At 36.9% G+C, this 14313-nt stretch overlaps 1 protein-coding gene across 3 annotated transcripts in view; it reads left to right on the forward strand.

Moving 5' to 3' along the window:
- Nucleotides 1–14313, forward strand: part of ARHGEF38 (Rho guanine nucleotide exchange factor 38) — a 124155-nt gene that overhangs the window by 103773 nt on the left and 6069 nt on the right. For all 3 annotated transcript variants that reach the window (XM_007999441.3, XM_073017529.1, XM_073017530.1), the window contains 6 exons: nt 987–1091; nt 2533–2652; nt 5997–6308; nt 8536–8679; nt 9499–9697; nt 9831–10090. In XM_007999441.3, the coding sequence (XP_007997632.3) occupies nt 987–1091; nt 2533–2652; nt 5997–6308; nt 8536–8679; nt 9499–9697; nt 9831–10090 (1140 nt within the window). The remainder of the gene's footprint in view (nt 1–986; nt 1092–2532; nt 2653–5996; nt 6309–8535; nt 8680–9498; nt 9698–9830; nt 10091–14313) is intronic.

A 14313-nucleotide genomic window follows, 5' to 3' on the forward strand; every position in this document is an offset into this window, starting at 1 on the left:
TTAATTGCCAAGAAATACTGCTTGCTATTAATAGCAGTAATAAATGTGTGCTCCTAGAAATTGCCACAGCATAAAAAGCATATCTTTCTGAATTCTAATGGATGTACATGTAAGATGACAAAAAATAACTGAATACATGTGACCCTATCTCAACTCTGCTGAGTTATCTTAACAGAAGGACTCTTTTTGCTAAGATTATTTATTATCCTTCAAATTTGAGTTGATAAATAATTTTCACATTTCTTTCCTTTTTTTTTTCTGAGACAGAGTCTAGCTCTGTCACCCAGGTTGGAGTGCAGTGGCATGATCTTGGCTTACTGCAACCTCTGCCTTCTGGGTTCAAGAGATTCTTCCGCCTCAGCCTCCCGAGTAGCTAGGACTACAGGTGCACACCACCACACCCAGCTACTTTTTTTATTTTTAGTAGATGGGGGGGTTTCACCATATTGGCTCGGCCAGACTCGAACTCCTGACCTTGTAATCCGCACACCTTGGCCTCCCAAAATGCTGGGATTACAGGCCACATTTATTTAACCATGAATCTAAGAATATTTTCTAAATAAGCACTGTGAAATAAATTGGAATGAATCATACGAACAAAACAATAAGTTCTAGTCAATAGATCAAATGTGGCTATTTTATAAACCCAAAAAATGTGATATGGTTTGAGTCCATACATAATATATGCCATTAAAAACTACAGAGAAAGTTTTACAATCCCACATCTACCATGGCATGGGTGAAGCTATGTGGAAATTAACAACAGCAATTTGAACTACAAGACTTGGCTTTGCTACACTAACTGAGCATCAGTTGTGCTATGTACCAACAGAGACAGTATGTGTTAAGACAGACAGCATATCATCAAATGTTTTCATATCATCAAAGAATTTTCTTTTGTAATGTGCTGGACCAATATGGTCTGTGCTATTTTAAAAAATATTTATTTCATTTGAGTTATGAAAATAATTTCATATGTATTTTAGGTTAAAGACAATACCTTTAACAGAGAAGAAAAGCTGTTTAGAGCTTTAGAAAAGACTGTGAGGCTTTGTGTGAAGAACATTTCACTCTGTCTTCAACACATACAGGTAGGTGAGACACAACTGTTTTCAGTGTTCTACAGGAACATCTGATACAAAGCATTGATTTCCATGGTTATTTTGAAGAGTAAATGTGACTGTTCCTTCCTTTATATTATGACACTGGATCAAAATTGGAAGGATGCAAACTGCTGGTAAAGGAAGCCAATATAAAGAGGTGTTTTGCTGTTTGATCTCTTACCTGCTCCACTCCCTCCCCAGTCCAAATAGTCATATTGTGGGACTGTTTTGCTCAGATGATTGCCTTATGGACCATCAGCATGCTTTCTTTATAACAGAGATGAGTTCATTAACACAAAATTGCAAGAGACAGAAAATGTGTTTGTTTGTACTAACACATCTCTTTGTAGTACCTAAAATAAGTATAAACATCAATATAAAGGAAAATAAATTGAACTACAAAATCCTATTAACTATAATATGCAAATGCTCCCATGAGATTATGTTAGAAAACAGAAATACTCCCAGAAATTTCCAGTCCCATAAGAAGTTGTCCTGACCCTTTGAGAATCACTGATTTCAACCAGCTAATTGGAGTACAGTATGATTATGCTCAGTAGAAAAACCAGTCAGGTTTCTTCTAATGGATCTCATAAAGAGGAAACAGTGTCCTTCATGCCACCTTGACAATGACTACAACCATGAGACATAGAAAGTTAGTAGTGTTACATGTAAATTAGTTACTAAACAGTCCCCTTCTATATTCCAGAAGTTTTTCTCTTGTATATCTTGGATATCTGTTTCTGGAAGAAGTTGTTTGCACTCTTCGATAAAATATCAGAATGATTTGGAGACAAGTTTCCATGTTATATAAGAACATGTACTATTCTGTTCTTATTTATGATCTGATACAAAGCCTGCCTTACAATCAGGTTTGCTATTTGCTTCCTAAAGTGCTGCCTTCTGTGAAAAGAAAACCAAAAACAGTTATAACAGCCAGAGAGCAGTGAGAACCCTGTCCTTTACATATCTTTCAAGGAGTAAATGGCTCTTGGGAACATCTACAGGAAAGTCTTCTATTTCCACTAATTGATTCAACAAAAAAATGTGACCATCTTCTCTTAAAGAGAGCATTAAATTTTCTAAGGAAAATTGATGAATTTAAATCAAAGAGGAGTGATTTTTAAAATAAGGAATTTGTAAGAATTGCAAGCTAAAAAATAGCTAATGAGGGAATTTAAGATGGACTGTTTAATCAAAGAGGGTCATATACTGAGTACTACGAGAAAGTGGCATAAGGAAAATGTAAGGAAATATATTCTTCCAAGCAACCTGATTGCACAGAGCATTTATAAAATGTTTGTTGTTCCTATTTTAATAACCTCTCAGTGATAATTAAGGGTTATGCTGACGAAGTCCACATTTGGGATACGTTAATTATACTGACCTCAAAACTTGCCATTTTTGTAACTTTGTTCTTGGGTTTCAGGATGCCATGCCCCTGGCTCTGCAGAGTGTAATGGACCTTCAGGAGATTTCATACAACAAAGACGATGAGATGGGCTATTCTGAGACCCTAAGTAATGCCTTAAATTCGTGTCATGACTTTGTAAGTTATTTATATTCACAGATAAATGCAAATTAAATAGTGAGGTTGAAAGGAAAGCTACTTTTCGTTTATTTTTCTGGAGTCAGAAATAAAACATGCGCTCAAGCAAATACTAATGTCAAAATTAGTAGATTTAAACGCGATTTTTAAAATCATTTAATATTTTTTAAGTGGATTAGTGAGGATTTTACTATGATGGAAATTTAAGAGGACCACAGATTGTGTTTCTAGGGGTAACCAGTGGCAATGTTGTTTTTAAAATCAATATTTAGTTTATGTCTGCATGTGAAATATTAATAATTTATTAAGTTAGAAAGCTATGCTTTTCTTTTTCTTTTTTCTGGGACAGGATCTGACTCTGTTGCCCAGGCTGGAGTGCAGTGGAACAATCTCAGCTCACTGCAACCTCTGCCTCTCGGGCTTAAGCAATCCTTGCTTCTCAGCCTCTCGAGCAGCTGCAACTATAGGGGCACACCACTACATCTAGAAGATTTTTTGCATTTTTTGTAGAGGCAGAGTTTCACCATGTTGCCCAGGCTGGTCTCAAACTCCTGGGCTCAAGCGGGCTATGCTTTTCTTAAACAAGTCTCTGAAAATGCCTTGAGTCCTTACAGAAAGGGCAAAGGTACTCTCTGAGGATATGACACTTATTAACACACTATATATTGGAAGGCAAAGCCTTCCTATTGAGAAAGACTTTTATTTGAGAGTCATATGTTATTTATTTCGTTCCATGGTAAAATATTTGTTTTCTAAGAGTTCTATAAAATATATCTTGGGAATCATAGAAACATGCTTGAGTCAATAACACATTTTAGTAGTAAGTTACTCTGGGTAATATTAATTTTAATTTCTGTAGGTATTATTATTGCATAGCAGCATTTCAAGAATTATATAGAAGATAGATCATCTTGAAAGGGGCATTTCTGTGTTGGCATTATAGGCATTTTGGGTAAGACAAATCTTCATGGAGTGGCCCTTTTGTTGGAGGATGTTTAGCATTTTTGGCACCCCAGGCTCAAAATCTCAGTAACATCCCCCCACATCAAGACGTTGTGAGAACCTGTGAAGAATCTCACATACTTCCAAACCCTAGGAAGTCATACAGCCCCCAGTCTAGTAGAAAAACCACACAGAAGCATTTTGCTTTTCTGGCACTGGGGAATGAAAAGTCAGGCTTACATCTGAGCTAATATGATAGAGAAACAGGTCATTGACAGATGGATGGATGGATGGATGGATGGATGGATGGATGGATGGATGGATGGATACAGACAGATAGATGATAGTGATGATGAGACAGATAGATAGATAGATAGATAGATAGATAGATAGATAGATAGATAGTTGTTTTTACAGTATATGTTTAATGGTGTGGCTAGTTCTTTATGTATTTTCTGCATTTAATTACAGAGAGCACACATTCTAGAAAAGTCTTTAAAGTTTGCTCTTTAGCTTAATTCCAATACATTAAGTTAACATGTATTTATTGAGTAGCACCTGAAAGTGTGGTATGTGGCTTCTCTCTCAGCAAGCATGCTGCAGACTTTGATAGAAAGAAGACAGAAGGTGTCTTGCATACCTTGCCTAAAACACAAGATGATTAATTAGGCTAAGTTAAAAAAAATTGTGAGAAGGCTCAATATAAAAGTAACTTTTATGGATAACATATATAGAACTCTTTTTAAAAATCAAATATTAAGAACTCAAAATCTATCTAAAGGCAGAGCAGTTATTCTTATCTGACCATGAGTGATACATATCTACACATTTTGTTAGGACAAAATATTAAAATCTAGTTCTTATTTGTTCTAACCACAATTCCTACATAAAGGTGAATCATTTTGTGTCTATGAGTCACTGGATTTTATATATATATAATTATATTGCAATACCGTAATTAGATTACCTGTAGAATCCAGTCAAGTCACAAACATAGTAATTTATCCCAGATATAGTAAATACAGTAAATAGATTCTTTGTTTACCAAGGGACTCATTAAACAGTCTGTGGGTGTATATTGATTATCTCATAAGCTGGACATCAAATTTAATTTGTGCTGGCTATTGCTGGTGCCAATAAGAGATTGGTTTCTCTCTCTTCTAGATTTCCCATGAGTTCAGACCAAGTTACCAGGGGCCATTTAAGTTAATTAATACAATCTGCTGCTCAGATACTGATTCTCTAGGATATCGTTTGGGTTACAAAAGAGAAACCTACTTCCAAATTATCATAAAATATCATATAAGCATACATGATAAAGGGTAAAGTAGGGCAGTCAGCAAATGTAAAACAGAAGAGAAATAGAAGAAATCAAATCTAGGATGATCAGGTTATGTCATGAAGATGGGCAGTTCTATGAAGTTCATTTTCAATGATTCAGGCCAAAAAGTGTAAACAATTTAAGACACAGAAATAGCATCAGTTTAATCCTTTAATGTATTTAAAACTCAACTTATAGGCCAAGGTGAGAGAATTGCCTGAGCCTAGGTGTTCAAGACCATCTTGGGCAATAGAATGAGACCGTATCTCTACAAAAAAATTTTAAAAATTAGCCAAGCATGGTGACACATTCCTGTAGTCCTAGCTATTTGGGAGGCTGAGGTGGGAGGATGGCTTGAGAAGAGGCTGCAGTGAGCTGAGAAAGTGCCACTGCAATCCATCCTGGGTGACAGAGTGAGACCTTGTCTCAAAGTTAATTAATTAATTAAAAATAAAACAAGTTAAAACTCTGTGGTCTTTTCTGTCTCAAGGTTAAAATACCTTTATTAAGGGGTTGCTATCTTTATAGGGGATATAATTCCACTACCAAAAATAAGCCTCCAGGGTAGCCAGGGATCTGGGGCTGAAATGGGAAGAATAGGGTACAGTCTCCTATGGGATTAACTATATTCCTTTCGCTGCCAGCAAAAGGTGGGAGCGATGTGGTGAATCTTTTACACAGTTTTGGTAGTCAAAGGCTAGATATTCCCCCTACCCTCAAGTGCTGGCTCTGGGATGAGAAAGAAGGGGAATGAAAAAGTGTTGAAGGAGATGACAATGACAAAACCAAAGACGGTAGAGAAAAAGGTGGAGTTATATTTTGGGTGAGCAGGCTTTAACTTCTGAATTCCTCTTCCTGCTCACTTTTTAGGCTCAATGTTACAACCTAGAGCGCCTGTTTTAAGTCTTTGAATAGGTTTAGCCAGACACAAAAGTGATCAGATCCTCTTTTAACCTGTCTAGGGCTTTCCTGTTTTCTTTTGTGCTTCTTGTGGGGGAAAAGGTAAGCCTATCGATAGCAGCACTGGACAAGCTATAGGCTGATCTTCTCTCCGAAATGGGCTCTTTTTTTCTTTTGGCAGGCATCTCACTTACAGAGACTCATCCTGATGCCCTTGTCAGCCCTGCTATCGTTATTCCCAGGGCCTCACAAGCTCATCCAGAAACGCTATGACAAACTGCTGGATTGCAACAGCTACCTGCAGCGATCAGCAGGAGAGGAGTCAGACTTGGCCAAAAAGGAGTATGAGGCCCTCAATGCCCAGCTTGTGGAGGAGCTCCAGGCGTTCAACCAGGCTGCTCGGAAGATTCTGTTGAACTGTCTGTGCAGCTTTATCACCCTCCTTAGGGACCTGATGCTCGTGGCACAGCAGGCTTACTCCACACTTGTGCCGGTAAGCACAGCACCAACACGCAGCTACTTTGGCCTAGTGGATCTGCTAGAAACCACACCCGTACGAAAGCCCTGTTCAGAGTGTGGACTTGTATTCAGTGTGGTGTGTGCGTGTTTATTTTAACTAAAACCAGTCAGATAGTCTCCTGCTCCTTATCTGTCTTCTCCATGGGAAGCTCAGAGGGTTTCCTACTTCAGGTTTACTGTGACTTACACATTTGTAATTCTTTTTTGGAGATTCCTTTGCAAATACCAAACACCTTTCAGCCTTGCTCTACCTGACTGATACAACATGAAGTTTATCAACAATTTATATTTTGTATTTCTTTCTAATCAATCGTTCTTAGATGTTAACTATGACCGTTTAAGATGTGGCTCTAAATAGAAGGCCATCTCAGCATAATGAAAGACGCAGGATAACTTTCAAACCATGCTTTGTTTTGATTTCATTTTTCCCCAAGAAAGAGAAGCCTGGTTGTGTGTGTGTGTGTGCAAGTGTGTGTGTGTGTGTGTGTGTGTGTAGCTTCGGCTTCTATTACGATATAATTTTATAATTATTTTCCTGATGAGGAAGAAAGATATTTACAATTTATATCAACTTCTTAAAAATTAGTTTGGTTTCTTGGCCCTACATTTCCAGTATACTAGTTCTTAACTGAATGAGATGGATAGCTATTCAATGGGTAACACCTGGAGCAGAATTAATTGTCCCTACTTTATTTTCTATTGTGCATTAATTAACTTTTAACTTATACTTTGAATTAAATTAAATTGAATAAACAAGGGCTATGTTTACAGGATTCAAAAGTCAAAATTACGTAAATGTATAATCAGTCTCACCATACCTGTTCCTCTAGCATCCCATTTCCCACTCTCATCCCATTTTTATTAGTTTATTTTTATGCATTTAGTGCTTTCTCATGCCAGTAAAAATAAATACAAATATATATTTTTATTTCTTAAAAGTAAAAAACAGCATATTATATATACCATTCTGCAACTTGCTTTTTAACAATATATTCTGAGAATGCATCTACGATAATACATGGAGAGCTTCCTCATTCTTTGTTTTTTTTTTTTTTTTTTTTTTTTTGAGATGGAGTTTCACTCACCTCACCCAGCTAATTTCTTTCTTTCTTTCTTTCTTTCTTTCTTTCTTTCTTTCTTTCTTTCTTTCTTTCTTTCTTTCTTTCTTTCTTTCTTTCTTTTCTTTTTTTTTGTAATTTTTAGCAGCAGGCCAAGTGCGGTGGCTTACGCCTGTAATCCCAGCACTTTGGGAGGCCGAGGCGGGCGGATCATGAGGTCAGGAGATCGAGACCATCCTGGCCAACATGGTGAAACCCCGTCTTTACTAAAAATACAAAAAAAAAAAAAAAAAAAAAAAAAAAAAAAAAAAAAAATTAGCTGGGTGTGGTGGCACATGGCTGTAATCCCAGCCACTTGGGAGGCTGAGGCAGGAGAATCACTTGAACCAGGGAGTCGGAGGTTGCAATGAGTCAAAATCACGCCACTGCAGTCCAGCCTGAAAAAAAAAAAATTGTTTTAGTAGTGACTAGTTGCCCAGGCTGATCTTGAACTCCTGGGCTCAAGTGATCTTCTGGCCTCAGCTTCCTGATTAGCTGGACTTCAGGCATGCACTACCATGCCTGGCTAAGATTTAAAAACTTTTTAGGGACAGGGTCTTGCTACATTGCCCAGGCTAGTCTCAAACTCTTGGACACAAGCAGTCCTCTTACCTCAGCCTCGCTGTTGGCTGTGATTACACCATGAGCCACTATGCCAGGCTTACCCAGTTTTTGAGGGGTAAGGATGTAAACTCCATTTCTTTGTAGGGAGCATTGTTGAAGAATTTGTTTTAAAACCAGCACAGGCTCTTAATCAGTGTTCCTTCTTTTAGCTGCTTTCCCTTGCCGCCATCCTACCCAACCACAAGGGTGGCATCTACTGTCATGAGCTCCTGAGCTTTTCTTCCAAGACTTCATTGTTATTTTTTCTCTTCTGTTCTTTTATTTAGGCTTGAAACTTAAAAAAAAATCCCTATCATGTTTGTGGGGTTTCTAGAGACAATAAATTAGACCATATTTATCTAGAAGTTCTAACGTTGCCCTAACTTTTCACAATGGAACTATCATACACCTCCTCAACTGTTCATCACAACTCAATACATTTAACACCTGATATGATTACCTCGTTGTCTGGAAACAATGCCATATTATTTCTACCTATAGGTGCCACTGTTGGTTTCAAGCATTTCTGAGATTCAGAATCAAGTACTAGAAGAGGTCCAAAATTTGAATTGTGTGAAAGAAAACAGTGCCACCTTTATTGAGAGGAAACTCAGTTTTGAAAAGAAGAAGCCTGCGCAGATTCTGGTGAGTTTGGCAGCATTCACGACAGTGGTAACTTTCACCTCTTTGCCTTGTCTAAGTCGTATTATCATACTATTTCCCAGATCGCTTATCTCATTCTAATATCCTGTAATTTATGTATGTGTAGAATTTCTTGTACATTTCTATCCTGTATATCATAAGCTCCATAAGATCATGGATATTTTTTTCTGCTTTGTACATAATATGTCCCTAAAATGCCTAGATGACTAAAATGGTGCTTGTCACAAGGTAGGAGGCACTCAATAAATATTTATTGAATAATATTTTATAAAGATAAATCATATAGTCCAGCCCTTTCCTTTTCTGCATAAGGTATACCAGGCCCCAGAGATAAGTGGCTTTCTCAAAGTCTCTTAGGGCCCGAGCTGATGGGAGAGTATAAGCCACTTGATTCTTGTCTAATTTGTTGATGATATTTCCCAGATAAAGACATTTACATGTACAATGTACTTAATTGAATATTATTTATCAAGTGCTTAATATGCAAGGGGTTGTCTACAGAATGGCAAAGAGTTAAAAATGGTTATGTAACATCCAAGAGAGATTAGAACCTCTGCCTTCTTATTCTTGTTATTTCTTCTCTACAACACTGCCCTCCTGTGCTGACTGGAGACATTTTTCACTGAATAACTGAGCTGGGTACTTCACAATAATAACCTGCTCTATGCCTGCACCTTGAAATAATCCTCTAAAAATATGACTTCTACATTTTAAAAATCTCCAGGGAAAAAATATTTACCAACTCCATGAAGATTTTATTATGTATCTATCTAAACCAAAACTTCTCCTTATTTCTCCCAGCCAGAAATGCCACGTCAAACTGACATTCATCGCTCCAAACTTCTATCCACATATAGTGCAGAGGAACTCTATCAAGCTAAGCGCAAGTGCAATGCTACACAAGAATATGACATCAATCTTCTGGAAGGAGAGTTGGTGGCTGTGCTAGAACAGAAAGATCCACTGGGGAGTACAAGCAGATGGCTTGTGGACACGGGAAGTAAGTTTTTCCCTAGACCTACCACTCTTCTTTAAACTGAGATTTTCTAAGGGACCTCCATGTGCTTCTCTGAGCACATGTTTGGGAAAAGTATACCCATGAACTTGGTTCTTTCTTTTTATTTCCCATCCAGATGTGAAAGGATATGTTTATTCCTCCTTCCTAAAACCCTACAATCCAGCAAAAATGCAGAAAGTGGATACCGAGAACAGGTTCTGTGATGATGATTTTGAGAACATCAGCCTCTTTGTGTCTTCTCGGCCAGCTAGTGACAGTGTCACAGGCACCTCAGAAAGCAGCATTGGTGATAGCAGCTCATCTCTTAGTGGCACATGTGGAAGGTTTGAAACAAATGGTACTGATGTTGACAGTTTTCAAGAAGTAGATGAACAGGTAAAAATTTGATGTAAAAATATGTGGTTGTTCAAATCATGAAAGAGTCTCTCTCTACTATGTTACTGTAATACTTGGTGGAAAAGGGTCAGCTTTGACATCAAGGAGACCTGGCTCTATTAGCACATACTTCCAGTGGATCTTTTTGCAAGGAGTTTAATTCCCTGAGCCTGTTTCCTTAAATAAAGCAAAGGATTGGAGATAAAGTGTGTATGTAAAGTAGCCAGCACAAAGTAGATACACAATAAATAGGAGCTATTACTATTACTACCCTGCTGTTACATACTTAGAGGAAAGTGTCTTTTTATACTCCCCCATCAAAAAAAACAGTTCAATACTGAACAGATTGCTGCCATCAATACCATGTGGGAAATTGTCCATGATTCCTCTAAGAGCAATATCTTCGTTGAGCTATCTAGTAATTGGCCATTTTTAATCTCATGTATAATGCCACACACTATATGCTGAAACTTTTTCTTTCTTTCTTACTTTTTTTTTTTTTTTTTTTTTTTTTTGAGATGGAGTCTTGCTCTGTCGCCCAGGCTGGAGTGCAGTGGCACCATCTCAGCTCGCTGCAACCTCCACCTCCCGGGTTCAAGCAATTCTCCTGTCTCAGCCTCCTGAGTAGCTGGGACTACGGGCGCATGTCACCACACCCGGCTAATTTTCGTACTTTTAGTAGAGACGGGGTTTCGCCAGGTCAGGCTGGTCTATAGTGAAACTTTTAAGAGCTATATTTCCCTTACTGCACTAATGTAAAGGCTACCGGTACAATCTTTTTGCAAAATGGTACGTTAGTCATAGTGTAGGGTTTGTTTTTGCTATATCAGAAAGTTTCAGTATACTTAACTGTTCATTCCCCAGTGGTGACCATCTAACTAATTCCTTTATTTATTTACCTTGCTTTTTCTTTAGTGTTGTATTAATAATTTATTTAAATTTATTTTTGTAGAGGTTATGTATATGTATATGTGTAGATAGATAAAGAAGTTAAAATGTAGAAAAGCATACATAACTTAAAAGTAAGCTGAGCTTGGAGGTTCATGCCTGTAATCCCAGCATTTTGTGAGGCTGAGGTGGGAGGTTTGCTTGAGCTGAGTTTGAGACCAGCCTAGGTAACATAGTGAGACCTCATCTCTACTAAAAATCAAAAAAATTAGCCAAGGATGATTGCCCACATCTGTAGTCCCAGCTACTGGAGAGGCTGAGGTAGGAAAATTGCACAAGCCAGGGAGGTCGAGGCTGCAGTGAGCCGTGATCATGCCACTGCACTCCAGCCTGGGCAACAGAGGGAGATCCTGTCTTTAAAAATAACAATAATTTTAAAAAGTAAAGTTTTTAGTCCTTCCTCCCCTTGTCCTACTCTTCAGAGACAATGCTTGGATATATCCTTTGTATATTCTGTGCATATACAAACACATTTATACCAGTGAGAAACATATCATATATGGTATATAGGGTTTTTTTTTATTTAACAATATATCTTAGACACAATTAAACCTAAATAGCTATCTTATTCCTTAAAACGTTCAACACAGCATTTAATTTTGTGGATATATTATAACTTATGTAACTATCACCCTAATAATAGATATGTAGAATGTTTTGGGCTTTTAAAAAATTCAAACAATATTTCAAGGAAAGGCCTTATCCATCTATTTTTGTACATTTATATGAGTATATAAGTGTAAAACAAATTCCTAAAATATTAGAGGGTCAAAGGTATATACATTTAAAGTCTTTATAGACATTGCCATGCTGACCTCCAAAAGTATGGTATCTATTCAGTTTCTTTCATTAACAGTTACTGATTGCTGTCCAATTCATGACTTTTTTTTTTTTTTTTTTGGTTTGGTTTTTTTTTTCCCCCAAAAGCAGCTTATCAATATCTTATATTCATATCACATAATTCATCCATTTTTAAGTGTACAATTCGTGACTTTTAGTATATATTACAAAGTTGTGCAAGTTTAGTATATTTACAAAATTGTGCAACCATCACTTTAATCCAATTTTAAAACATTTCTTTCATTCCAAAAAATCATTTGCACCCATTTGTAGTCCCTCCTCTTTCCCATCCCTAACCCCAAAGAAACACTAACCTATTTTCTGTCTCCATAGATTTGCCTTTTCTGTATCTTTTGTATAAACAAAATTGTACAATATGTGGTGTTTTACAGCTGCTTTTTTTCATTTAGCAAAATTTATTGAGAGTCTTCCATGTTGTCGTATATGTATATGTACTTTGTTGCTTTCTATTGCCTACTATTATTCCATTCTGTGGATATATTTTGTTAATCCTCTCACCAGTTGATGGTCATTTGGGTAACTTCTAGTTTGGCGCTATTATGAATTATGCTGCTATGAATATTTGTGTGCAAGTCTTTGTGTGGATTTAATTTCCCTTGAGTAGACACTCAGAAGTGTAATTTCCTATTGATTTTATTTAAATTTTTAAGAAACTGCCAAACTGTTATCCAAAGTGGCCTCACCACTTTACTTTTCTACCAGCAAAGTATGAGGGTTACGGGTCACAGTTTCTTCACATGCTTGCCAACACTAGTTATTATTTGTCTTTTCAATGAGAGCCATCTTGTAGGTATGAAGTGGTATCTCTTTGGGGTTTTAATGTACATTTCGCTAATGATTAATGCTATTGAACATTTTTTCATGTGCTCATTTGCCATTCTTTTGTTTCCTTTGGTGAACGTCTATTCAAATATTTGCCTATTAAAAAAAAAAACTGGGTCGTTTTCCTTCTTATTTTCCCATTGTAAGAGTTCTTTATAAACCTGAGTGCAAGTTTTATTTTTTTAAATCAGATATATAATTTGCAAATATTTTCTCCTGGTTATAACTGACTCTTAACTTGTCTGGACATTACAATGTGTTCTTACTGCCCTTCTGTCTTGAAGTTTCAAAACACTCTTTCTCTATTACTTGTTCACTCTGTTGTTTATTCAGTTTCGAAAAGACATATTACAATGCTAACTAATGCATTTTTATCAGTGAAATCTATGTACCTGATTAAATGTCCTGTCAGATTTTGCCTTGTCTCAATAACGTAGATGGACAGAAATCTGAGAGCCAAATTTATCAACACACTCTAAAGCTGGCTTGATGTTGAGTTCTAGTTCTTACTTGGCTCTACAGGGACTTTGGACTAAGCACTTCACATAGGCTCTTTCTGCCTGGTGTTTGTAGTATAAGACTGCATTTAGTTCCTACTAGCTGGTACTTAAAAGCAATTTTCTGCAAGCAATCCTATCAATATATATAATGTGAATTAGGTCCATTAGAGATTTCCATTACCAAGAGAAGAAAAAAATGAGATAGTATTTCAAAACAAAAAATATATTAATGGCATCTCTTCATAAATTGTTATTTGCTTTCTTTTTCCTCTGAGTTTGGCACCAATTCAAAATAGGCATAGCATCAGGAATATAAATATAAGCATGTATAAGCATTATTACTAGTAAAACTGGATTGAAGATGCATCTTGGATCTGTAGCACATGGAATCCCTGATACTTTCCCTCCGGGTAGAAATTACCCAACTCAAATTGAAGGTGAACCCGGTGCGTGGACAAAGTCTGTCCCAATAAACTTACTGCAAGATTAGGAAGAGGATGCACCTGTTGGAAACTTCAGTACAAGGGAGAAAAGAAGAAAAGGCTGCATAGAGATACCTCCCTTAATGTCTTAACTCCAGTCAATAGATGCACATGGGCCAGTGTTTTCCAGACTCCCCCTGTAATGCATAATGAATAATACTTCATTGAAAACAGAGAGAAAGGATTATATTATGTCCCTAATTCTTGCCCCAGGGCTGATGTTTCCATTCTGTTGGCTTTTAGAAATTGTGGGGAGAAGAAAATGATTAACCTCTGTATTTGTGGTGTGATAGTATAAGTCAATACAGTATAGAGATCCCTGTAATGTGATCGAAAGTGGAAGAAAATTATATCTTCTTTACCAACAGTGAGAATACAGTACATGTTGTAACATTTCACATTTGCGGTATCCTACAAAGCAGTTTTCTGTGTGGCTATTTAGACTTTTGTTCTTGATTTTATTTTATTATCAGGAACATCAGCGGAAACTTGTACTGGCTTAATTGGATGCCACTTTTGGTTATCATTTATTTCCCTTTCCCTTCCTATAGCAATTGGATTTCCTCCAGAATTGCTATAGCATGTTGCCAAGGGGTGTTGTAGGATGTAG

This window comes from Chlorocebus sabaeus, chromosome 7 (assembly GCF_047675955.1).
Source record: "Chlorocebus sabaeus isolate Y175 chromosome 7, mChlSab1.0.hap1, whole genome shotgun sequence".
Lineage (NCBI taxonomy): Eukaryota > Metazoa > Chordata > Mammalia > Primates > Cercopithecidae > Chlorocebus > Chlorocebus sabaeus.